Here is a 26,629-nt window from a genome sequence, read left to right on the forward strand (position 1 = left end):
AGAACAGATCTTGATATCCCATTTTCCAGTTAAGGAAACTGAGGCTTAGACAAGTGACTTGAACGACGTCACACAGTGGATGAGTAGCAGAACTGGGATTCAAACCCGGAATCTCTGAATCTGTGTTGTATTCTCCCAAGTAGATTCGAGCTAATCATGTTGGCCACAGTCCCTGTCCCACATGGGACTCATAGTCTTAATCCCCATTTTACAGATGAGGGAACTGAGGCACAGAGAAGTGAAGTGACTTGCCCAACGTTACACAGCAAGCAGGTGGCAGAGCCAGGATTAGAACGTGTCTACCAACTTTATTGTATTGTACTCTCCCAAGTGCTTTGTACAGTGCTCTGCACATGGTAAGCACTCAATAAATATGACATTGATTTGTGGAAGATCACCAAACCTGTTTCCAGGGGGACCCCTGACCTATGTTTCAGAGCTACTGCATTCTCCTCTAGAGTACATAAGAGCCTCCAGTGACATGTCAATCAATCAATCAATTCATTCAATCATATTTATTTATTTATTTATTTTTGATGGCATTTATTAAGCACTTACTATGTGCAAAGCACTGTTCTAAGCGCTTGGGAAGTACAAGTTGACAACATATAGAAACGGTCCCTACCCAACAACCACCTCATCATTATCAAGCGCTGAATGAGTGTGGAGCATGGCATTAAGTGCTTCGGAGATCAAACAATCAATCAATTAATCAATTGACAAGGAGCTTGCAGTCTAGAGGAATTAGTCAAAGATATTCATTAAGTGTTTACTGTGTGTAGAGCACTGTACTAATCACAGGGGGAAGACAGTATAGCAAGACTTGGTAGACAGGTTTCCTGTCCACAATGAGCTTTCAGTCTAGTGTCTATTCTGGTCAGTAGGAAGGTGTGCTGTACAATAAGAAACTACAACAATGATCATCCTCTGGGACAGAAAACTAGTTGGAAAAATTATGGATGTAAATATAATCAATGTTACTTATTTAGTGCTTAGTGTATGCAGACCTTTGTACTAAGCACTAACTCTAAACCCCACCTCTAAAATTCAAGCTCCATGTTGATCAACTCCGTCGTATTGTACTCTCCCGAGTGCCGAGTACAGAGCTATGCACACAGGAAGTGCTTCAATAAATACCACTGATTGACCAATTTCTCTTGACTGTAAGGTCCTCGTGGACAGGGACCATAATAATAATAATAATAATAATAATAATGATAAAGGTGTTGATATTTCTTAAGCACTTACTATGTGCCAAGCACTGTTCTAGGCACTGGGGTAGATACAAGGTAATCAGATTGTCCCACGTGAGGCTTACAGTCGTCATCCCCATTTTACAGATGAGGTAACTGAGGCACAGAGAAGTTAAATGACTTGTCCAAGGTCACACAGCTGACAAGTGGTGGAGCCGGGATTAAAACCCATTACTGCTGACTTCCAAGCCTGTGCTCTTTCCACTAAGCAACGCTATGGATCATGTCTGCTAACAATTTATATATTGTACACTCTCAAGCACTTGGTACAGCGCTCTACAAACACGAAATACTCGATAGATATCATTGATGATTGATTGATATTACAGCACTTAAGTACTTTGTACAGTGCTCTGCACACAGTAGGGGCTCAATAAATATGATTGAATGAGTGAATGGCTCTGGAGGACAACGATTATCTGTCACCACTATAGAAGACAAAATACTGGACTGGAAGAAGTACCAGTCTATCCCAGATGGCCATTCCTAATAGTCCGTGGCTTTTTGGACTCTCCTCAGGAAGTAGAGTCATGCAACCAGGGGGAAAAAGCCTAACCTAATGATCTAATATTAGTGGTATTTGTTAAGCACTTATTTTCTGCCAAGCACTGTATTGAACTCTGGGGTAGAAGCGGATTGGCCACAGTCCCTGGCCCAAATGTTCAGAGAAATAAATCTTTTCTGGATAGACATTGGGGATTTTGTTGACCATAATACATATAGGGTAAACCCTCAAAGGTGTCCAGGACTGTGATAAATGCTTGGGAGAGGTAAGGTGATAAAGGAAGCAGCATGGCCTAATGGATAGACCACGGGCCTAGGAGTCAGAAGCATCTGCATTCTAATCCCAGTTCTGCCACTTGTCTGCTGTGTCACCTTGGGCAAGTCATTTCACCTCTCTGTGCCTCAGTTCCTTCATCTGTAAAATGAGGAGTAGGTCTATGAGCCCCATGTGGGACAGGGACTGTGTCCAACCCAATTACATTGTATCTACCCTAATTACATTGTATCTACCCCACTGCTTAGCAAAGTGGCAGGGACATAGTAAACACTTGACAATTATCACAATTATTATTATATCAGAGGTCATCCCTGTTGTGCTGGGGCACCCAGTCTAAGAGGTAGGGCAGGTAGGTTTCATCCCCATTTTACAGATCAGAAAATAGAGGGGCAGAGTGGATGTGACCTGTCCAAGATCACCCAGTCTGTCAGTGGCAAAACTGGGATTAGATTAATTGGGTCCCATGCCCATATCTGTGGCCTCAGTCTAACCTGCTGGGAGTTCCAGATTCCATTTCTGTCTTTCCTGAAGTCCTGTTCTCCTTCTGCCAACAGGCCAGGGACCCCTGTAGGGATTAGAGAGAGGAGAGAATGGGGTGATCGGAGTGACCCAAATCAGAGATGCTTGAGTCACCTCTCTCTGCTGTTGCTGCTGTGTAAATTCTGGGAACATCTGGACCCACTCTGAATGGGTGACATCAGAAGGACAACCTCTAAGTCTCTGCAACGGCAAGGTCCTCATGGTACATGGGGAAACCTTGGTATTTATCATCCAGAAGCCCTCAGGGACAAGGGTGCTGAAATCCCCGGGTGTCAGCCCAGAATGCATCTCTGCATAGACCCAGGGGCCACTGCAGTGGAAACTCAGCCACCAGGGGAAAGCAGAGGTGATGTCAGCCCTCAAAATACCCCAGCCCAAATGCCCAAACCGAGGGGATCTGGGGTGAGGCGAGTGAGAGGAGTGAAGGGAAGAGAATGAAGCAGGCTCTGGCAGGTTCTGACTTGAAGGCAAAAAATATCAATCAATCGATCAGTCGAATTGCTTGAGTATCTAGTAGGAAGAAATGTGCTTGATAAAAAATATTTGTTAAGTGCTTATTATGTGCCAAGCACTGTACTGAACGCTGGGGTCCCACATGGGACTCACACTCTAAATGATAGAGAGAACATGCATTGAGCACCCAGAGAGTTGAGGGCCTCTTTTTCCATCTACCTTGCCCCCGCTTGATCTTTCCCAACCTTTTTCTCATTAAAATCATATCTCTTCCAAGAGGCCTCCACCAATTATGCCCTCTTCATCACTACTCCCTTTCCATTTTGTTTTGCCTATGCACTTAGAACTATATATGCATATATGTATATATGTTTGTACATATTTATTACTCTATTTATTTTACTTGTACATATCTATTCTATTTATTTTATTTTGTTAATGTGCTTGGTTCTGTTCTCTGTCTCCCCCTTCTAGACTGTAAGCCCACTGTTGGATGCTGCCAACTTGTACTTCCCAAGCGCTTAGTACAGTGCTCTGCACACAGTAAGCGCTCAATAAATGCGATTGATTGATTGATTGATTATCCCCTTTAAGCACTTGATATTCCCCTCATCCTCAGCCCCTCAGCACTTATGTACACATTTGTAATATATTTATATTAATGTCTGTCTCCCCCTCTAGAATGTGAATTCCTTGTAGGCAGGGAATGTGTCTTCCAACTCTGTGGTACTCTCCCAAGCATTTCGTGCAATACTATCCACATAGAAAGCACTCAATAAATAAAATTGATTGTTTGATTATCTCTTTGATTGGGTTCCAAGTAAATACATTTAGAGACTTCAATACCTTGACTAAATAACCTTCTCACAGTGAGGGCTATTTAGGAATGATTCTTTTCCTGAGTTTCTCTTCCCTTTCTTTTGTGTGGAGATAGTTTTGGGTTTTCTCCTTTTTTAATAGAATTTGTTAAATACTTACTATGTGCCAGGCACTGTACTAAGGTTTGGGGGTAGATGCAACCTAATCACGTTGGACCCAGTCCCTGTCCTGCATGAGCTAGTTTTCGTGATGTCCCCATTTATTATTATTATTATCATTATTATTATTATCATTATTATTATTACTACTAAAAAATAATAATGGCATTGTTTAAATGCTTATTATGTGCCAGGCACTGTACTAAGCTCTGCGATTGATACAAGCAAATGGGGTTGGACCGAGGCCTTGTCCCACATGGGGCTCACCATCTCAATCCCCATTTTACAGATGAGGTACCTGAGGCCCAGAGAAATGAAGTGATTTGCCCAGGGTCACACAGCAGACAAGTGGCAGAGCTGGTATTCGAAACCAGGCCATTCTGACACTCAGGCACATGATCTACCCACTAGTCCTCTCGGCTTCTCTACTTGCCGCTTCTGAGTGCATTATTATTATTATTATTGCTCTTAATCATCATCATCATCATCATCATCATCATCATCATCATCATCTCACCTCGGACAGACAGGGAACATGTCTGTTTACCGTTATATAGAGCACAGGACTGGGAATCAGAAGAACCTGGGCTCTAATCCCTGCTCTGTCATTCGTCTTATGTGTAACCTTGGTCAAGTCACTTCACTTCTCTGTGCCTCAGTGACTTCATCTGTAAAATTGAGATTAAGACGGTGAGCTGCATGAGGGACAGGGACTTAGAACAGTGTTTGACACATAGTAAGCACCTAACAAGTATTATTAGTAGTAGTAGTAGTAATACTAATAATAATAATGACATTTATTAAGCACTTACTATGTGCAAAACACTATTCTAAGCTCTGGGAAGTTTACAAGGTGATCGGGCTGTCCCACGAGGGGCTCACAATCTTAATCCCCATTTTTCATATGAGGGAACTGAGGCACAGAGACTTTAAGTGACTTGCTCAAAGTCACAGAGCTGACAAGTGGCAGAGCCAGGATTTGAACCGATGACCTCTCACTCCAAAGCCCGTGCTCTTTCCACTGAGCCACGCTGCTTCTGTAGTAGTAGTAGTAGTAGTAGTAGTAGTGGTGGTGGTGGTGGTAGTAGTAGTAGTAGTAGTAGTAGTAGTAGTAGTAGTAGTAGTAGTAGTAGTAGTAGTAGTAGTAGTAAGCACTCAATGAATACACTCAAATGAATGAATGAATATTGGTGAAGGAAAAGGTAGGAGAGATCATATTATTCCAGCTTCTCACAAGCCTCAAATTAAATGAAGCTAAATCCCAAAGTGTCCAGCAAAGGTAAGCAGAGAAGCCTGACAACGTATCAGCTAATCTTCTGCTTCTTCAAATGCTGTCGAATTATTTCTGATCCATAGCAAGTCCATGTATACTCTCTCTCCAGAACATTCCATCTTCTACCACAAAGTCGTCCTGGCATGCGTATCCATATTTTTGGTAAAGATATAGAAGTGGTTTCTCATTGTCTTCTTCTGCACAGTAAAAAAGCACTGAGTCTCTGCTGTTGTCTTTGATCAACATTTTGATCACTTGATCATTCACCTTTGACCCTTTCTCATGCCTCTGCTCCCCAACACAGGTGAATTGACTTTGTTGACTCTTCACCTTAGGCTCTTTCATTATGGGAGCCATACATGGCATAGCTCTAAACTTCATCAGTAACCCAGGTTCTCCTGCCACAATTCATAGGATAGATCAGTCAATCAGTCAATCACATTTATTGAGCACTTACTGTGTGCAGAGCTTTGTACTATGCACTGGGAGAGTGCAATATAACAGAGTTGGTAGACATATTCCCGCCCACAATGAGCTTACAGTCGAAAGAGGAGCACAGACATCAATAGCATTAATCTAATAATAATATATTATTATTATTATATCTCAATTAATAGTATTTATCGATCACTTATCTTGTGCAGAACACTGTACTAAGTCCTCGGGAGAGCACAAGACAATAATTAATAGACACATTCCCTGCTCACAATGAGTTTACAGTCCAAAGGGCATCATGTCAGGTGACTCTATCAAATTGGGCAGGTCTGGACCTCCTCTCTGCAGGACTTCAGGGTCCCCGGGAGCAGCGTGGCTTAGTGGAAAGAACAAGGGCTTGGGAGTCAGAAATCGTGGGTTCTAATCCCGGCTCTGCCACTTGTCAGCTGTGTAACTTTGGGCACGTGACTTAACTTCTCTATGTCTCAGTTACCTGATCTGTAAAATGGGGATTAAGACTGTGAACACTACTTGGGACAACATGCTAAAATTATATCTCCCCCAGCGCTTAGAACAGTGCTTGGCACATAGTAAGAAAGTAACAAATACCATCATCATCATTATCATCTTCATAATCATTATTATTAAAGATTGGATGGACTTCCAAGAAATTCCACTTCCAGGCAAAACTCTCGGTATATGTTCTCCGGGAATCCTACAAGGAACACCTCGTGCTTTGTTTCAGAGGAGAGGCCAGGGTCGATAGGACAGTATTTCAGCCTTTGTGGAGGAGGAGAGAGAGCAGAAGATTATACCTCTACATGGGAGCATCTCAGTGGAGCCAGGAACAGCTGGGAGGCTGATGGAAATGTGATTATTTGGGACCAGCAGAGATCGCCACCCTCAATCAATCAATCAATGGTATTTATTGAGCACGTACTGTGTGACCGGAGCACCGTACTAAGCGCTTGGGGGGGCAGAGGGTACATTACAACAGAGCCCCCTGCCCATAGTGATCTTACAGTCTGGGGGTGGGTGGGTTATAGTTTATTATTATTATTACATATTGTAAAGGACTGTAGAGATCAAAACCTTCATCCCCAGGCTTCCCCAAGGAGTTTAAATAAGAGTGAAGCACTTAGTATAGTGGTCTGCAGACAGCAATCATTCAATAAATGCCATCGATTGACTAATTGTACTCTCCTAAGTGCTTAGTACAGTGCACACGGTAAGTGCTCAATGAATATATTGATTTAGTGTACAGAACGTAACAAATGGGTATTTTGTTGTCAGTCACTGCTGTCTTCTCTCCCTCTCTTTTCTCCTTGTTTCTCCCTCTATCCTATCACCCACTATCTCTCCCTCTCCTGCTCTCTTTCCCCCTCTTTTCCTCTTACTTCTCCCTCTCTTTCTCTTTCCCTCTGTAGTGGCAATGCTCTGGCTCTGAAAAACTCTTCCATGTTCTCCTTCCTAGTATACATCCCTAGAATGCCGTCTCATCCCTCTGGGTGAGAGGGGAATTTTCCCAGGATATCTATCTGATTGGGAACAGATCCTGCTTTGCAACCTTGTAGTGTAGACTTGCTGTGGGTTGCTTAAATGAAGCCCCCTCAGTCAATCAAACAATCAATCAATCGTATTTATTAAGCGCTTACTGTGTGCAGAGGACTGTACTAAGCGCTTGGGGAGTACAAATTGGCAACATATAGGGACGGCCCCTACCCAACAATGGGCTCACAGTCTAGAAGGGGGCGAAAGAGAACAAAACCAAACATATTAACCATATAAAATAAATAGAATAGATATGTACAAGTAAAATAAATAAATAAATAGAGTAATAAATATGTACAATCATATATACATTTATATAGGTGCTGCGGGGAAGGGAAGGAGGCAAGACGGGGCGATGGAGAATTGGAGGAGGGGGAGAGGAAGGAGGGGGCTCCGTCTGGGAAGACCTCCTGGAGGAGGTGAGCTCTCAGTAGGGCCTTGAAGGGAGGAAGAGAGCTAGCCTGCCGGATGTTGGGAGGGAGCGCATTCCAGGCCAGTGGGATGACGTGGGCCGGGGATCGACGGCGGGACAGGCGAGAACGAGGCACGGTGAGGAGATTAGCGGCAGAGGAGCGGAGGGTGCGGGCTGGGCTGTAGAAGGAGAGAAGGGAGGTGAGGTAGGAGGGGGCAAGGTGATGGAGAGTCTTGAAGCCGAGGGTGAGGAGTTTCTGCCTGATGCGCAGATTGATTGGTAGCCACTGGAGATTTTTGAGGAGGGGCGTAACATGCCCAGAGCGTTTCTGGACAAAGACAATCCGGGCAGCGGCGTGAAGTATGGATTGAAGTGGGGAAAGACACGAGGATGGGAGATCGGAGAGGAGGCTGATACAGTAGTCCAGACGGGATAGGATGAGAGCTTGAACGAGCAGGGTAGCGGTTTGGATGGAGAGGAAAGGGCGGATATTGGCAATGTTGCAGAGCTGAGACCGGCAGGTTTTGGTGACGGCTTGGATGTGAGGGGTGAACGAGAGAGCTGAGTCGAGGATGACACCAAGGTTGCGGGCCTGTGAGGCGGGAAGGATGGTAGTGCCGTCAACAGTGATGGGAAAGTCAGGGAGAGGGCAGGGTTTGGGAGGGAAGACAAGGAGTTCAGTCTTGGACATGTTGAGGTTTAGGTGGCGGGCAGACATCCAGATGGAGATTTCCTGAAGGCAGGAGGAGATGCGAGCCTGGACGGAGGGGGAGGGAGCGGGGGAAGAGATGTAGCTTTGGATGTCATAAGTGTAGAGATGGTAGTTGAAGCCGTGGGAGCGAATGAGGTCACCAAGGAAGTGAGTGTAGCAGTACCAGTTAGCCCTGCCCATGTGCCCAGAATGTAGCTATAAACTGCTAATAGTGAGCTCATAGTCTGCGGTGGCTATATAAACCCCGCCCATAGCACCAGGGGCTGTGATGCATTGTTTGGGGCGCTGCCTTCACCCAGGACAAGTCTGTGAATATACATCCCTACGGTAAACCTCTATAACTCAACAAACTGGCATGGTCTGCCTCCTTCTTCGGAATTCCTGGGCTGTCACGTTATGCAGGGGCTGCACCGGGCAGGATTTCCTGAAGGACCCTCCGTCTTCTTGCCTTGTCTTGCTCATCTCTTTCCTCTTTTCTTTCTCTTTCTATTTTTCCATCTGGCGGTCTTTGCCTTTGTACGTGACCATCTATGACCTTCAGTATCTCTGCCCCCAAGTGCTTATTTATTATTAACTGAGTGCACAATTTATTATTATTATAATTTATGATTTATTGAGTACACACAGTAAGCACTCAAGAAATACGATTGATCGATGGATTGATTACTTCCTGGTGGTCCTTCCTCGAATTCTGTTTCTCTGACTGCTTCTCTGCCACATTTCGTTCTCCTTTCTTGGTTTCTGTTTTTCAAATGTTTCCATGTCTATTTCTCTATCTTGCACTGTTTCTGTCTCTGACCTTTCTCTTTCTGTCTTCTGCAAAGTTTGCTGTACTCTCCCAGGTGCTTGCTACAGTGTTCTGTAAAGTGGAGATGGTGCTTACTATGTGTCAGGCACTGTACTGAGCACTGGGGTAGAAACGAGATAATTGGGTTTGACACAGTCCCTATCTCACATAGGGTTCACAATCTAAATCCTCATTGTACAGAGGCACAGAGAAGTGAAGTGACTTGTCAAAGATTATGCAGCAGACAAGCAGAGCTAAAATTAGAACCCAGGTCTTCTGACTCCTATGCTCATGCTCTATCCATTGGACCATGCTGCTATATTCCCACTCAACTGAGTAGTCTTTGTCTTATTTGCTTGCTTTATAACTATGGGTCACAACTCTGAAAAGTTCTCATTGTACTGTTTAGCAATATCAATATGATGGGGCAAAATACTTGACTGGGATGGCAGGAATGCACGATAAGAGTAATGAAAAATAAGCAGTATTTCAGAAGAGTTAGCGTGAGAAAAAATTATATCTATTCTTGTCAGAGAATGAAAAGGCAATGGATAATGCAAATCCATTCGTAGTTTTTTTTTAAAATGGTATTTGCTATGTTGAGGCATACATTGAGTTATACCTCAAGCACTGTTCTAAGCGCTGGGGTAGATACAAGATAACCAGGTACCACATGAGGCTCACAGTCTTAATCTCCATTTTACAGATGAAGTAACTAAGGCACAGAGAAGTTTAGTGACTTGCCCAAGTCAAACAGCAGAAAAGTGTCTGAGCAAGGATTAGAAGCCAGGTCCTCTGAATCCTATGCCCATGTTCTTTCCACAAGATCACATTGCTTTTCACTAGGTTATACTGCTTCTCTGCAAAGAATGAGACTTTCATTCATTCAATCAATCGTATTCATTGAGCGCTTACTGTGTGCAGAGTACTGTATTAAGCGCTTGGGACGTACAAGTTGGCAACATACAGAGATGGTCCCTATCCAACAACGGGCTCACAGTCTAGAAGGGGGTGAAGACAACAAAACAAAACATGTGGACAGGTGTCAAGTCATTGGAATAAATAGAAGTAAAGCTAGATGCACATCATTAACAAAATGAATAGAATAGTAAATATGTACAAGTAAAATAAATACAATAATAAATCTGTACAAACATATATAGAGGTGTTGTGAGGAGGGGAAGGAGGTAGGGCGGGGGGTGGGGAGGGGGCGAGGAAAGAGGGGGCTTAGTATGGGAAGGCCTCCTGGAAGAGGTGAGCTCGCAGTAGGGCTTTGAAGGGAGGAAGAGAGCTAATTCGGCGGATGTGCGGAGGGAGGACATTCCAAGCCAGGGGGAGGACGTGGGCAGGGAATCGATGGCGGGACAGGTGAGAACGAGGCACAGTGAGGAGGTTAGCGACAGAGGAGCAGAGGGTGCTGGTTGGGCTGTAGAGGGAAAGAAGGGAGGTGAGGTAGGAGGGGGCGAGGTGATGGAGAGCCTTGAAGCTGACAGTGAGGAGTTTTTGCCTGATGTGTAGGTTGAGTGATAGCCACTGGAGGTTTTCGATGAGTGCAGTAACATGCCCAGAGCGTTTCTGCACAAATATGATCCGGGCAGCAGCATAAAGCATAGACTGAAGTGGGGAGAGACAGGAGGATGGAAGATCAGAGAGGAGGCTGATGCAGTAAACCAGTTGGAATAGGATGAGACTTCTATTTATTCCCTGAGGCTCACTTCCTCCCAGGATGCTTTGGGAATTCATTTCTAGGAAGATTAACCTTGGTCCTGTTCTTATTCCCTAAATAATAATAATGGTATTTGTTAAGTGCTTACTATGTGCGAAGCACTGTTCTAAGTGCTGGGGGGAGGTTACAAAGTGATCATGTTGTCCCACGTGGGGCTTACAGTCTAAATCCCCATTTTACAGATGAAGTAACTGAAACTGAGGCTCAGAGTAGTTACGTGATTTACCCAAGTTCGCACAGCAGACATGCGGCAGAGCCGGTATTAGAACTCATGACCTCTGACTCCCAAACCCGGGCTCTTTCCACAGAGCCACGCTCCTTCTCTAAATTATTCTTAGATCTTGCGGGAGTCAATTCTCACTTATATGCTATTGATGAAATATTTAACCTGAATTTTTTTCACGCATGAGGGGATGAAAAAGATTCAATGTTTGATGTAACTTTACTATTTATAGTGAATTTTGTCCCATTCCTAGAGAAGACCCTGAATAATTAAATATAACATCTCTGAAGCAGTGTGGTCTGGTGGAAAGATCATGAGCCTGGGAGTCAGCGGACCTAGGTACTAATTCCTACTCTGCCACTTCCCTGTTTGTGACCTTGGGCACATGGAAGTGTGAACTGTGTGAACTTTTGTGTGACCTTGCTGTGTGGCCTAGGAGAAGCAGCATGGCCTAGTGGGTAGAGTACAGGGCTGGGTGTCAGAAGGACCTGTGTTCTGATCATGGCTCCACCACTTGTCTCCGATATAAATTTGGGCAAGTCACTTCACTGCTCTGTGCCTCAGTTACCTCATCTGTAAAATGGGAATCAACATTTTGAGCCCCATGAGGGACATGGACTGCATCCAACCTGACTGGATGCATCTAACTCAGAGCTTAGTAGAGTGCCTGGCACCAATAAGCACTAAACAAATACCATAAAAAGACATTTAATTTCTCTGTGCCTCAGACACTTGAACTGTAAAATGGCGACTCAATATCTGTTCTCCCTCCTACTTACACCGTTAACCCCATGTGGGATCTTATGATCTTGTATTTTCCTCAGCACCTTAGTACGGTGCTTGACAAATACCACAAAAAATAACACAAACGAAACCACAAAAACCCATTCACCATGTTCTAATTGTGTAACCTTCTTGCCTGTGAAACCTTTGTGATATCTTGGAGATCTCAGAGAGGGGTTCAGAGGTGGGAGAGCTGAGAGTGACATAATTAGTTGGGGACCTTGGAAAGAAGAAAGAATGAGAGATTGGGAGCATTGAGCAAAGAAAAATGGGGACAGAAGATAACCCGTTTTCAGTTCCATTTCCCTCCTTCTCTCCCCAACTTCCCACTCTCTTTTTTATTTTTAATGATACTTGTTAAGTACTTACTGTGTGCCTGAGAATGTACTAAGCCCTGGGGTGAAGATAATCAGGTTGAAACAGTCCATGTCCCACATGGGGCTCATAGTTTTAATCACCACTTCACAGATGAGGTATGTGAGGCACAAAAAAGTGAAGTGACTTGCTCAAAGTCTTAGAGCAGACAGGTGGAGGCAGAATTAGAAGCCAGGTCCTCTGACTACCAGGCACGGGCTTTTTCTAGGACTTTCTATTCGATGTAGAAGCTATGGGTAACCATTGGAGGTTCTTGGGGAGACTATGCCAAAACACAATCCATCATCAATTATCAGTGGTATTTATCGAGTGCTTTTTGTGTGCAGAGCACTGTATGAAACATTTGGGAGACTACAATACAACAGAGATAGTGGACAGGTTACCTGCCCACAAGGAGCATAAAGTCTAGAAGGGGAACAAGGCATTAATGTAAATAATTTATATTGTGTAATTTATATACATATATAAATATATATATATATATATGTGCTGTGGGGCTGAGGGTGGGGAGGATATCAGAAGTCCAAAGGTCACAGATCCACGTGCATTGATGACACAGAACGGAGCGGGAAAAGAGGGTTTAGTCGGGGAAGGCCTCCTGTAGGAGATGTGACCTTAATAAGGCTTTGATGGTGGGTAGAGTGGTAGTCTGGCATATGTGGAAAGGGAAGGAGTTCCAGACCAGAGGGAGAAGGGTTGCCTGGTTTGAGAGTCTACGATGAGCATCAAGACTCAAGGAGGGGACCCTATGTCCACTTGAAGGCCAATAAAATCATCCTTCTGACCATGTTTGCTCCGGATGTTTCACGGTCTCTTTCTTGATACCCTCAGGCAGACCACAGACCACATGGCTAACCTCACCATGCTGATGGAATTCCTCCTCACGGGGTTCTCAGACGTCTGGGAGCTGCAGCTGGGCCATGCCGTGCAGTTCCTCATGGTCATCTAGCGGCCTTCACAGGGAATATCCTCATCATCACCACCACCCTCGACTGGCACCTCCACACCCCCATGTACTTCTTCCTCAGGAACCTGTCCTTCATTGACCTCTGCCTCATCTCCATCACTGTCCCGAAGTCCATTGACACCTCCCTGACTGACCAATGCTCAATGTCTTATTGGGGCTATGTGGCATAACTCCTGTGCATGATTCTTTTCATGGGTTCAGAGATGTGCGTCCTCACAATGATGTTGTTTGACCGCTATACTGCTATGTGCCTCCCCCTGATCTATGAGGTCATCATGAAACGAGGGGCCTGTGGGAAGATGGCAACCACCTTTTGGCTCAGCGGGGGACTGTTTTGGGTGATGTACTCTGCCGGAAACGTTCACATTAAGCTTCTGCTAGTCCAACACTATCCAGTTGTTCTTCTGTGACATCCTCTCCCTGCTTAAGATTTCTTTCTCCAAAACACACCTTATCATCGATGTCAGCGAGGCCATTGGTACTGGCTTTGGGTTATTCTCCTTTGTTGCTATCATCACTTCTTACTTCCGCATCTTCTCCGTCCTGCTGATGCTCCCATCCACTGAGGGCCGGGCCAAAGCCTTCTCCACCTGTCTGCCTAACCTCGCCGTGACTAATGATTTTGTCTTCACTGCCGGTTTTGCATATTTAAAGCCTCCCTCAGACTCCCCCTCGACGGTGGATCTTCTGGTGTTCGTGTTCTACACGGTGGTGCCCCCCACCCTGAACCCCCTCATCTACAGCCTGAGGAACCAGAACATGAAGGCCGTCCTGAGGAGGATTTTCTCTGGCATCTTCATTTCTGGGTAAACTGAATTCCTCTCTTTCAGTTACCTCATCAGCAATTTATTTATATAACTGTCTCCCCGTCTAGATCATAAGATCATGGTGGGCAGGGAATGTGTCTGTTCTACTGTTTTACTGTACTCTCCCAACAGCTTAGTACAGTGCTCTGCACCCAGCAAGCACTCAATGAATACAATTCAATAAATTAAGGAATGCAGGAGTGAATCTGTAAAATGGGTATTAAATCCTACTTACTCCCAGCTAGACTATGAGTCCCATGTGGAACAGGGTTTGTGTCCAACTAGATAACCCTGTATCTATCCCAGTGCTTAGAACAGTACTCGACACATAGTAACTGCATAAAAATATAATAATAGTAATAATAAAAATATTGCTACTTTCCATAGGACTTAATACAGTGAATGGGACCCAACTGGTGCTCAATAAATAATGTTACTCTATTATTTCCACCATTCCTCCTCCAATTCCAACAATATGAGGCAGTGTAAAGAGTGGAATACAACCTCATTGTATTGTATACTCCCAAAAGTTTAGTGCAGTGCTTTCCACATAATAAATCCTCGATAAATGCCATTGATTAACTGATTAATGTCTGTCTACCCCTCTAGATTGTAAGATCCGTCCTTGTGGGCAGGGAACATGTCTATTGACTCTGTCGTAGAGAAGCAGTGTGGTCTAGTTAATAGAGCATGGGCCTGGAAGTCAGTAGGACTTGGGTTCTAAGCCTGGCTCTGACACCTGTCTGCTGTGCAACCCTGGGCAAGTCACTTTAGTTCTCTATGGCTCAGTTACCTAATCTGTAAAATGGAGATTAAGACCCTGAGCCCCATTTGGGACAGGGACTGTGTCCAACCTGATTACCTTGTATCTATTCCAGTGCTTAGAATAGTGTTTGGTAAATAGTAAGTGCTTATAAGTACCATTATTATTATTATTTATTATTATTATTATTATTATTATTATTATTATTATTATTATTATTATTATTGCACTCCCCCAAGTGTTTAGTACGGTGCTCTGCACACAGTAGGCATGCAATAAATGTAACTGATCGATAGCCGAGTGGAAACACACTACGGGCCTAGGAGTCACAAGGATCTGGGTTCTAATCCGAGGTCTGCAACTTGTCTGCTGTGTGACTTTGAACAAGTCACTTAACTTTTCTGTGCCTCAGATCTCTCATATGCAAAATGGGGAGTTAGACTGGGAATCCCAAATGGGACCTGATTATCTTGGATCTAACTCAACACTTGGCACTTAGTAAATGCTTAACAAACATAATGTGCATGTTGGGTTGTAATAGATGAGCAGGGAAACGTAGGAGAGGTAGAGCTTTTGGAGTGCCTTAAAGCCAATTACAAGTGGATTTTAATAATCATAATAATAATAATGGCATTTTTTAAGCGCTTAATGTGTGCCAAGTACTGTTCTCAGGGCTGGGATAGATACAAAGTTGTCAGGTCCCACGTGGGGCTCACCGTCTTAATCCCCATTTTACAGATGAGGTAACTGAGGCACAGAGAAGTGAAGTGACCTGCCCAAAGTCACACAGCTGACAAGCGGCGAATCCGGGATTAAAACCCAAGACCTCTGACTCCCAAGATCGTGCTCTTTCCACTAAGCCACGCTGCTATGGATAGGCAACCACTTGAGGAGTGGGGAAATTTGGACTCTTCTGGTAATGTAGAAAAACGATGCAGGAAGTGAACTGAAGTATGAACTTGAAGAAGAGACAAGAGGCAGAGAGGTCAGCAAGGAGACTGATGCAGTAGTAGAAGTGGGATAGGAAAAATGCTTGGGTCTGTGTGGTAACAGTTTATTCGGAGAGGAAAGGGCAAATTCTACAGATACTGTGAAGGTAGAGCTGACAGGATTTAATGACATTGAATATGTGGGTTGAATGAAGTAGATGGGTTAAGAATAACACCAAGGTTGTAGGTACATGCGAGAGGGACGATGGTGATCTTGCCTACGGTGATGAGAAAGTCTGAGATAGAGTTTTGGGGGAAAGATGAGGTACACTGTTTGGGACGTGATGAGATTCAGCGTGGCTTAATGGAAAGACCATGGTACTGGGAGTTAGAGGACCTGGGTTCTAATCCTCGCTCTGCCACTCGTCTCCTATGTTGATCCTGCCCAAGTCATTTCACTTCTCTGTGCCTTGCATTCCTCATCTGAAAGATACTGATACTAATGATGGTATTTGTTAAGCACTTACTATGTCCCAGGCACTGGTCTAAGCACTGGGTTAGATACAAGGTCATCAGGTTGTCCAAAGTGGGGCTCACAGTCTTTATCCCCATTTTACAGATGAGGTAATTGAGGCACAGAGAAGTTAAGTGAGTTGTCCAAAGTCACACAGCTGAGAAGTGGAGGAGCTGGAATAGAACCCATGAGTTCCAAGTCTTCTGATTCTTTCCACTAAGCTGTGATCTAAGGGCAAAGGGTAACGCAGAAGAGAGAGGGAGTATGGGAACAAAACTCTAATGAAATTACATCTCCTCCAGAAAGCCTACCTTGACTAATTTCTCATTCCCCCAGCCCATTTTCTTTATTCATTCAGTCATATTTGATGAGGGCGTACTGTGTGCTGAGCACTGTACTAAGTCCTTGGAAGGTAGAATTCAGAAACTGAGACAATCCCTACCCAACAACGGGCTCACTTTACTTACTCCTTCCCCCATGCCCTTAGTCCCCACTCCACAGGCACTGAGGTAGTCTTTCCCATCTCCACCCCTTTGTGGCAATAGTAATTGTGGTATTTATTAAACCCTTACTATGTGTCAAAGCACTGGGGTAGATGCAAGCTAATCAGGTGGGACACAGTCCCTGTCCCACATGGGACTCACAGTCTTAATGCTCAGTTTCCACCTGAAGCCCAGAGAACGGAAGCGACTTGCCCAAGTTCACACAACAGACATGTGACAGAGCCGGGATTATTACTCACATCCTCTGACTCCCAGGTCCATGCTCTTTCTGCTTGGCCATGCTGCTTCTTCTATGTGCATATCTTTGTCTTTGGGTTGCTTCCCCTAACTGCTATTAACCTTAGAGTCTATCTCCCCTGTGAGAAGCAGCATGGCTTAGTGGAAAGAGCACTGTTCTGGGAATCAGAGGACATGGGTTCCAATCCTGGCTCCACCGCTTGTCTGCTGGGTGACCTTGGGCAAGCCTCTTAACTTCTCTCAGCCTCAGTTACCTTATCTGTAAAATGGGGATTAAGACTGTGAGCCCCACGTGGGGCAACCTGATTTCCTTGTATCTATGTGCTTGGCACAATCCTACTTCATAGACTGTGATCCACATATGGAACAAGGACTGTGTCCAACCTGATTATGTTTTATCTACTTCAGCACTTAGAACAGTGCTTGGCATGTGGTAAATGCTTAACAAATACCATGATTATTATTATTATCATTATTATGATTATTATCATCATTATTACGAGGATGAAGTTGGATGCCTACAGTTTGTAGACTGTAAGCTCGTTGCGGGTAGTGGCCATGCCTATCAACTCTGCCTGGTTTAGTGAAAAGAGCCTGTGCTTGGGAGTCAGAGGTTGTGGATTCTAATCCCTCCTCTGTCATTTGTCTGCTGTGTGACCTTGGCCATGCCTTTTAACTTCTGTATGCTTCAGTTACCTCATCAGTAAAATGGGGATTAAGATTGTGAGCCCCATGTAGGGCAACCTGATTACCTTGTATGTATCCCAGCGTTTAGAACAGTCCCTAGCACATATTAAGCGTTTAAAAAATACAATAGTAATTATTATCACTCTCCGAAATGCTTAGTATAGTTCTCTGCACACAGAAAGCACTCAGTAAATATGATCGATTGAGGGATAGTTGGAATTGCTTTGGCCCTCTGCCCTGGGTTCTGTTGGGTTCTGGGTTCTGTCAGATTTTTCCTAGCGACCATTGCACAGTGTCTCTTACTTTCCTTTATATATTCTGTTCCTCTTTAGACTCTACCTACCAACCCCAAGAAGTGAGAATGCTGACTTTCCCCAATGGTGTGGTCCAGGGCATCTGCTTTCTCTATCAGATTGGAGTAGGGGTCATGGGAAACTCCCTCCTCATCACTCTACACGTTTCCACGATCCTCCTGGAACCCAGGCCGAAGCCCACGGATCTGGTCATCGTCCACCTGGCTTTGGTCCAGCGAAATACTCCTTACCAGAGTGGTCACTGTGTCAGCATCAGCTCAGCGTCTGCTGCTCCTGCAGATGGACGTTGGATGTAAGACATTCGCCTATGTGTATCGGGTGACCAGAGGCCTCTTCATCTGCACCACTGGCCTCCTGAGTATGGCCGAGTCCGTGATCATTGGCCCCAGCTGCTCTCTCTGGGCCCAGCTCAAAGCCCGGTCCGAAAGAACATCCTCCCAATCCTTATCCTCCTGTAGCTCCCAAACTCGATCGTGGATATCAACCTCTTGTTCAATACCGTTGCATCTCTCAACGGGACCAGCTGCGAGCCCACATTCAGTGATGACTACTGTTCTGTCAGGCCCATCAGCAGCCTCGTAGGGCTCTTCCTCTTCTTCTTGGCACTCCGTGATGTCCTGTCCTTGGGAATCATGGGAAGCTCTAGTGGCTACATGGTCGTCCTCCTTTTCCGACACAGTCGGAAGGTCTGGCATCTCCACGGCCAACACCCACCTCCTCGGAAATCCCCAGAGACGAAAGCAACCCAGACCGTCCTGCTGCTGGGCAGCTGCTTTGTGGCCTTCTACTGCAAAGACTTCATACTGTCACTGTTCCTCGGGAGTTTCCTCAGGAACAACATCATCCTTCTGAATGCGAATATGTTTGCGGTCAGCATTTATGCCACCGTCAGCTCTGTCTTGCTGCTAAGCGGTAACTCCAGGTTTGCCAGGTTCTGAGAGGCCCGTTTGAGGAAGACAAGGCTCCAGATCCGTGAGGAACCTATGTCCTTCCCAGAATCGTCTCTTATACCAGGGATCCTTCCTGAGGTAGCAGCGTGGTCTAGTGGAGAGAGCACACACCTGGAAGTCAGAAGGAAGTCAGAAGGACCTGGGCTTTAATCCCAGCTCTACCACTTGCCTTGCACACACCTGGAAGTCAGAAGAACCTGGGTTCTAATCCCAGCTATACCACTTCCCTTCTGTGTGGCTTTGGGCAAGTCACTTAACTTCTCTGTGCCTCAGTTTCCTGGTATGTGAAATAGGGAGTAAAACTGTGAAGCCCCATGTGGGACATGGACTGTGTCCAACTTGATTAATTTGTATCTACCTTAGCGCTTTGTGCAGTACCTGGCACATAGTAAGCACTTCATAAATACCATTAAAAAGAAACAGCGCCCAACATATTCTGCGACTCAAATTCATGACTTTCAGATTACAAGGTGAATGCACTGTCTTCTGTGATAAGGGAGCTATGGGAGGTGCTACAATGCAGAATTAAGAAAGAGCAAGTGAGCTCAAGGGATCGAATAGAGGGGGATAGAGTCAGAGGACTTGGGTTCTAATCCCTGCTATGCCACTTGTCTTCTGTGTGACCTTAGGAAAGTCACTTCCATACGTTGGGCTGGGTTTTACCAACTTTAAAATTCAATATTTAGACTGTGAACCCCTTGTGGGGCAGGGATTGTGTCCGACATGATTAATTTGTATCTAACTCAATGTTTAGAACAATGCTTGACACATAGCTTGACACAATTGTAATAAACTAATGGAGCAGAAAGGATTGGTGAAGTAAGGATGTTCTTGAGAATGAAATTCTGGGGCTCCTTGGTGTGACATTTCTATAAGGAGTGTAACTCTCTTCATATGAAAGTCTGGAGTCCTTGCAGGCTTTAAATTCAAATGATTTCTTTAGTCCTTAACGATTTCATCCAGCAACCCATCCTATGCCTCCAAATCTCCCCTACACCCGAATTATTATCATCATCATTATCATCATCATCATCATCATCATCTTCATTTTCATCATCACAACATTTTCAACCCTGAAAATCTGAGAAAATAATGATACTTCAATCAATCAATCAATCAATCGTATTTATTGAGCGCTTACTGTGTGCAGAGCACTGTACTAAGCGCTTGGGTAGTACAAGTCGGCAACATATAGAGACAGTCCCTACCCAACAGTGGGCTCACAGTTTAGAAGATACTTGCCAAATACTCACTATTTATTAAGCACTGGTATAGATAGGTGGCCCCTATGGGTCTCATATTCTATGGAGAGAGCTAGGTATTGATTTCCCATTTACAGATGAAGGAACCGAGGCCCAGAGAAGTAAAATGGCTTTTCCAAGGTCACAGAGCAGACAAGTGATGGAGCTGGGACTAGAACCCGGGCCCTCTCTGAGTCCCAGGCTACTTCCACTAGGCTATGCTGCTTCTCGAGACTAGAACAATAGCCACTGGAGAGTGAAAGGTGAAAGGACTCAATAAGGGAGGAGTAGAAAAGCAAGTGTTTTCGAGAGGTGGCGTGGTCCGGGTTCCAGGGCGTGGGTCAAGGGGTTAGATGTTATAAACATCAGAGAGACCAGTTATTATCAATGATATTTTATTAAGTGTTTACTATTTGCACAGCACTGTACTAATAACCTGGAAGAGTACAGTACTAGGGAGTTGGCAAACACATTCCCTTCCCGCAATGAGTTTACAGTCTACAGAAATAAGTCAATCAATCAATGGCATTTATTGAGCACTTACTGTGTGCAGAGCACGCTACCAAGCAGTTGGGAGAGTACAATAGAACAGAGTTGGTAGATGCGATCCCCACCCACAAAGAGCTTACAGTTTATAGGGGGAGATGGACATTGAAATAAATTCCTGATAGGGGAAATGATCAGTTAGTCAATCATCAATCAAGTAATCCCTAAATCAACAGTCTAAAAATACCCAACAAAAATAATCAATCAGTCGATGGTATTTAGTGAGCACTTACTGTGTTCCAAGTACCGTACCAAGTGTTGGGAAAAGTACAATACAAAAAAGTTGATAGACATGATCCCTGCCCACAAAGAGATTACAATCTAGAGAACAGCTGGGCAAGAGGAGAATAGGGAATGAGGACAGGATAGTGTATGAGAAGAGGAAGACGGACTATTCTTCCAACAAATTAGTAGTGAAGATATGTCAATTCGCCTCACCTTGGGGCAAGATAATTTTCAGCTTTCAGGACGGATGATTGACCTCTTTCAGAAGAAAAGGTCATTTTCTGTTAGAGAACCAATATGAGAAGCAGCATGATGTAGTGGATAGAGCACGTGCTGGGGAGTCAGATGTCATGGGTTCTAATCCCAGCTCTGCCACTTGTTTACTGTGGGACCTTGGAAAAGTCCCTTCACTTCTCTGTGCCTCAGTTACCTCATCTGTAAAACAGGATTGAGACCGTGAGCCACACATGGGACCGGGACTATGCCTAACCCGATTTGCTTGTATCCACCCGGTGCATAGTACAGTGCCCGTCACACAGTAAGCACTTATTACTATCGTTATTATTATTATTCTGGGCATAACATCCTCCCTAGAGCAGCTTTCCTAGCCTGATTCCTCAAGCTGTAGATGACAGGGTTCAAAGCCGGGGGCACCATGGAATAGAAAATGGACAGAAGCAAGTCTAGACAAGATGGACACTTGGAGGATGGAATTAGATATTCAGAAACACCCGTGGAGATGAAGAAAATCACGACTATGATATGGGGAAGGCAGGTGGAGAAGGCTTAGGACCGGCCCTCTGCCGACGGCATCCTCAGCACAGCCAAGAAGATGCAGATGTATGAGGCGATTATGTTTGTGAAATAGACAGAAAAGGAACTGGCAGACAGGACAATGAGTGAATATTCACGTATGTTTCCTTGGGGACCAGAGAGCTTCAGAAGCTGGGGTATGTCACAGAAGAACTGGTGGATCACGTTGGACACAGAGAAAGGTTCAGAGAAGGTGGCGACTGTGTGCATGAGGCTGAACAGGCCCCCGCTGAGCCAGGAGGTGGCTGCCATCTTCCCACAAGCCCCTCTGTTCATGACCACCTCATACTGCAAAGGGTGACAGATGGCAACGTAGCCGTCGTAGGACATCACTGTGAGCAGGGCCACCTCAGAGACAAAAGTCAGAACAAAGAAAAACACTTGCAGAACGCAGCCCTGGAAAGAAATTGAGTTGTTGTTGGTCACTGAATTGTAGAAAGAGTTGGGGATGGTGACGGAGATGAGGCAGAGGTCGAGGAAGGACAGGTTCCTGAGGAAGAAGTACATGGGAGTGTGAAGGCGCTGGTCGAGGGTGGTGACGGCGACGATAAGGAGATTTCCTCTCAGGACCGCCAGGCAGACCAGCAGGAGCAGTGTGGCACGGACCAACAGCAGCTCCCGGATCTCCGAGAAACCCGGGAGCAGAAATTCCATCACCTCGGTGCCATTGGCCACCTGAGGGAAAGGAAAGTTTGAAGGAAACTTCAGCTTTGAGACCCAACAAGAACATATAGTTTAATAAATGTTTGAAAACAGTTGTGACAAAGGTCCACATGTGGACAAAATCTGCAAGAAAGCACAGGAGTTTTTGACAAAGTTTGCCTCTCAATTTCCCCTTCCCATAACTCTCCTGATTAACCAGTTATTTTTATTGGTCTCCTGGATTGTAATATCTCTGGCCTCGGAGTCCTAGCACCTCAGAGTCTTAGCACTAATATTAATAATAAAAATAATAATTGTGGTATTTGTGAAGTGCTTACTATGTGTCAGGTACAGTCTTAGCGGTGGTGTAGATTCAAGATAATCAGGTCGCAACTGGGCTCAAAGTCTAAGTAAGAGGGATGGCAGGTATTGAATCCCCATTCTGGAAATGAGACAACTGAGGCACAGAGAAATTAAGTGACTTGTTCGAGGTCACATAACAGGTAATTGGGAGAGCAGGATTAGAAACCAGCTCCTCTGACTCCCAGGCTCATGTTTTTCCCACTAGGCCAGCTGCTTGGTCTAGGCATTACCCTGTACTGAACAGTGGGACTGTGAGCCCACTGTTGGGTAGGGACCGTCTCTATATGTTGCCAACTTGTACTTCCCATGCGATTAGTACAGTGCTCTGCACACAGTATGCGCTCAATAAATACGATTGAATTAATGAATGAATGAAAAAGAGTATAGAAAGGTACCACTGTTCCAGCTTAATATTCGCAAAATAGAACTTCCTCCATCTAGCTCCAAGAAATTATTTTTTCCCTTCTGTTTGTCTAGAAAACCTACGTACTTCCGGTATAGTTAAGTAATGGTTTTAGAGTAATAGAAAATGCCTCCCAATGCTAGTAGTTGATGCCTAGGATATCTAGTATAGTGCCTCAGAGCTTAGTACAGTGCGTGGAACAAAGTAAGCACTTAACAAATTCCATTATTGTCCATAAGACGTTACTTTCTTTTGGGCCTGGTGGACACTGGTTTTGCCTACCTCAGTGTACCAAGAATGAGCTGTGAGGGTCATGCAGCTAGCCCCATATGTAGAGGAAGTGGGAAGGAGGAACTAGGGAATTTGCTAAAAGACAAACTTTCCTCCTGACCCCTCGCTGAATCAAACAGTCAATGAGATTTATTGATGCTTACTGTGTACGGAGTGTGGTACCAAGCATTTGAGGGAATAATGGCAATATGTGGGGAATTCGTAAAGTGTTTACTATGTCCCAAGCACTGCACTGAGTCCTGGAAGAGATGCAAGAAAATCAGATTCTAATACAGCCCGACCTGATTTTCCTTTTTTTTTCTATTTAAGTGCTTACTATGTACTAGACACTGTACTAGCACTGGGTAGATATAAGATTGGACACAGTCCATGTCTCACATGGGGATCACATTGTTAATCTCCATTTTACAGATGATGTAACTGAAACATAGAGGACTAAAGTGGCTTGCTGTCCCAAGGTGAACCCAGGGTACCCATCATCTCAAGGTCAAATACTATCTTGTGACTGCCCTAGTCATCAAGGCAGAACTCAGAAGTACGAGTGGGATACCGGCCCCACAACCAAAACTGTTTGATTGACAGCCCAAATCGGGAATACAGAAGGTGTTCCTCACCCCCGTGACAATCAAATTAGGTTTGGAGGATGAGAGGATGGCGGAGATTGGATAAATTGATGTCGGAAGCTGGAATGGCCTAAGAGCACAGGTGATAAATACTTGCGGCCTCTGACCTTCTGTGCAGAGCATCGAGACCTGCAGCAGCCGGCTGCAGGTCACCTCTGCAAAGAGCGTGAGAAGTTTTCTCTGCCTGCACCAAGTAAGGAGTTGTGGGATGGGTGAGTGTCCCATCCCACTGAATCCTCGTGGGGCTGGAAGCTGGGCACTTCGCCAACGGTGGGTGATGCCCATGTGTATTTATCCCAAGTGAGAAATGCATGTGGGTGGGAGCTAGTCGCCTCACCACGCGCGAACAAACCGTAAATGAATTCCTCTTGGGTGGGACCTGGTTGTTTTACCACGTGCGAGTAACATATAAGTATATTCCTCCCGATAGGGAAGCTCTAATATCATTAAATGAACATATTCCTCCCAAAAGTGAGGTTCATTTCGCCGCGTCCAAGATTATCAAATAATTCAATTTGTCTCAAGAAATAAATTTTCCGTCCCCGGTTTCTCTCACCAAGCTGATTCCTAAACGAACCTGTCCCCGGGCAAGGGGTGACACTTGCCCAAGGTCACACAGCAGACAAGTGGCAGGGCTGGGCTTAGAACCAAGTCCTTCTGACTCCCAGGCCCATGTCCTAACCACTAGGCCACGCTATTTCTCGAGAACTATCTACCCCAGCTACCTACTGTATCTATCCCATCACTCAGTACAGTGCTTAACACATAGTAAATGCTTACCAAATACCATTATTCTATTATAGCAGATACGACTATTATTATCATTACAAAAAGCAGCTATTCTTTCCATGTTTTTTATGATCTTGTGTCTACCCTTAACACTCAGTCCAGTGCTTGACATATAGGAAACGTTGAACAAATAACATTATTATATTATAATAAATATGATTATCATTACAAGACTGTCACTATTCTGTCCGTATGTAACTGGATGACAAATAGTTAACCTTATCAGTTTTCTGTCTTTGACTACCTTTCCCTACAGAATGACTACATTCTGTTTCTACATATGACAAGGGCCCATTTTGGATCATCTTGGAACAAAAACTTTGAAATTATATTAATCAATAAGGTGAATCACTGGCCTTCAATGTCCACTCAATCACTCACTCAGTCAATCATGTTTAGTGTGTGCAGAGTACTGTAATAAACACGGAAGAGTACAATATAATAGGATTGGTAATAATATAATAATAATAATGATAGCATTTATTAAGCGCTTACTATGTGCAAAGCACTGTTCTAAGCGCTGGGGAGATTACAAGGTGATCAGGTTGTCCCACGGGGGGCTCACAGTCTTCATCCCCATTTTACAGATGAGGTAACTGAGGCCCAGAGAAGTTAAGTGACTTGCCCAAAGTCACACAGCTGACAATTGGCGGAGTCGGGATTTGAACTCATGACCTCTGACTCCAAAGCCCGTGCTCTTTCCAATGAGCCACGATGCTTCTCATTGGTAGACATATTCCCGGCCTACAACTAGCTTGGAGGAGTTAAACAGAAGAACGGTACATTTCTCTGACCTCAGGAACCTTACCCCAGAGATTAGCACAGTTCCTGGAACAATGTAGGCGCTTAACAAATATCATATAAAAAAATCAAGGCGCACGCTCCCTGTTCTCAAGAATCTTTCAATATAATTCATTCATTCAATCAGTCGTATTTATTAAGTGTTTACTGTGTGCAGAGCACTGTACTAAGCTCTTGGGAAGTACAAGTTGACAACATATGGAGACGATCCCTACCCAACAACGGGCTAACATTCTAGAAGGGGGAGAAAGACAACAATACAAAACATTTAGACAGGTGCCAAAATCGTCAGAACAAATAGAATTATAGCTATAATGCACATCATTAACAAAATTAATAGAATAGTAAATATGTACAAGTAAAATAGAGTAATATATCTGTACAACTATATACAAGTGCTGTGGAGGTGGGTGGGGTGGGGCGGAGGAGAGGAAAAGGGAGGCTCAGTCTGGGAAGGGCTCCAGAAGGAGGTGAGTTTTCAGTAGGGCTTTGAAGGGAGGAAGAGAGCTAGGTTGGCGGATATGTGGAGGGAGGGCATTCCAGACCAGGGGAAGGACGTGGGCCGGGGTCGACTGCGGGACAGACGAGAACGAGGCACATTGAGGAGGTTAGCGGCAGAGTAGAGGAGGGTGCGAGCTGGGTTGTAGAAGGAGAGAAGGAGGGGAGGTAGGAGGCGGCGAGGTGATGGCGAGTCTTGAAGCTTAGAGTGAGGAGTTTTTGTTTGATTAGTAGGTCGAAAGGCAGCCACTTCAGATTGTGAGGACGGAAGTAACATGCCCAGAGCGTTTCTGTACAAAGATAATCCGGGCAGCAGATTGAAGTATAGACTGAAGCGGGCAGAGGAGGCTGATGCAGTACTCCAGTCGGGATAGGATGAGAGATTGAAGCAGCAAGGTAGTGGTTTGGATTGAGAGGAAAGGGGGGGATCTTGGGGATGTTGT

At 44.7% G+C, this 26,629-nt stretch overlaps 1 protein-coding gene across 1 annotated transcript; it reads left to right on the top strand.

Annotated features, from left to right (window-relative positions):
* The first annotated feature begins 14,007 nt into the window (after positions 1-14,007).
* LOC119923911 (vomeronasal type-1 receptor 51-like) lies at positions 14,008-18,939 on the top strand. The gene is made up of 3 exons (XM_038743085.1): positions 14,008-14,054; positions 18,235-18,373; positions 18,460-18,939. The coding sequence occupies exons 1-3, from the start codon at positions 14,008-14,010 to the stop codon at positions 18,937-18,939; spliced, it is 666 nt and encodes a 221-aa protein (XP_038599013.1).
* Positions 18,940-26,629: the final 7,690 nt, after the last annotated feature.

The sequence above is a fragment of the Tachyglossus aculeatus genome, unplaced genomic scaffold (genome assembly GCF_015852505.1).
Source record: "Tachyglossus aculeatus isolate mTacAcu1 unplaced genomic scaffold, mTacAcu1.pri scaffold_67_arrow_ctg2, whole genome shotgun sequence".
In the NCBI taxonomy this organism is placed as follows: Eukaryota; Metazoa; Chordata; class Mammalia; order Monotremata; family Tachyglossidae; genus Tachyglossus; species Tachyglossus aculeatus.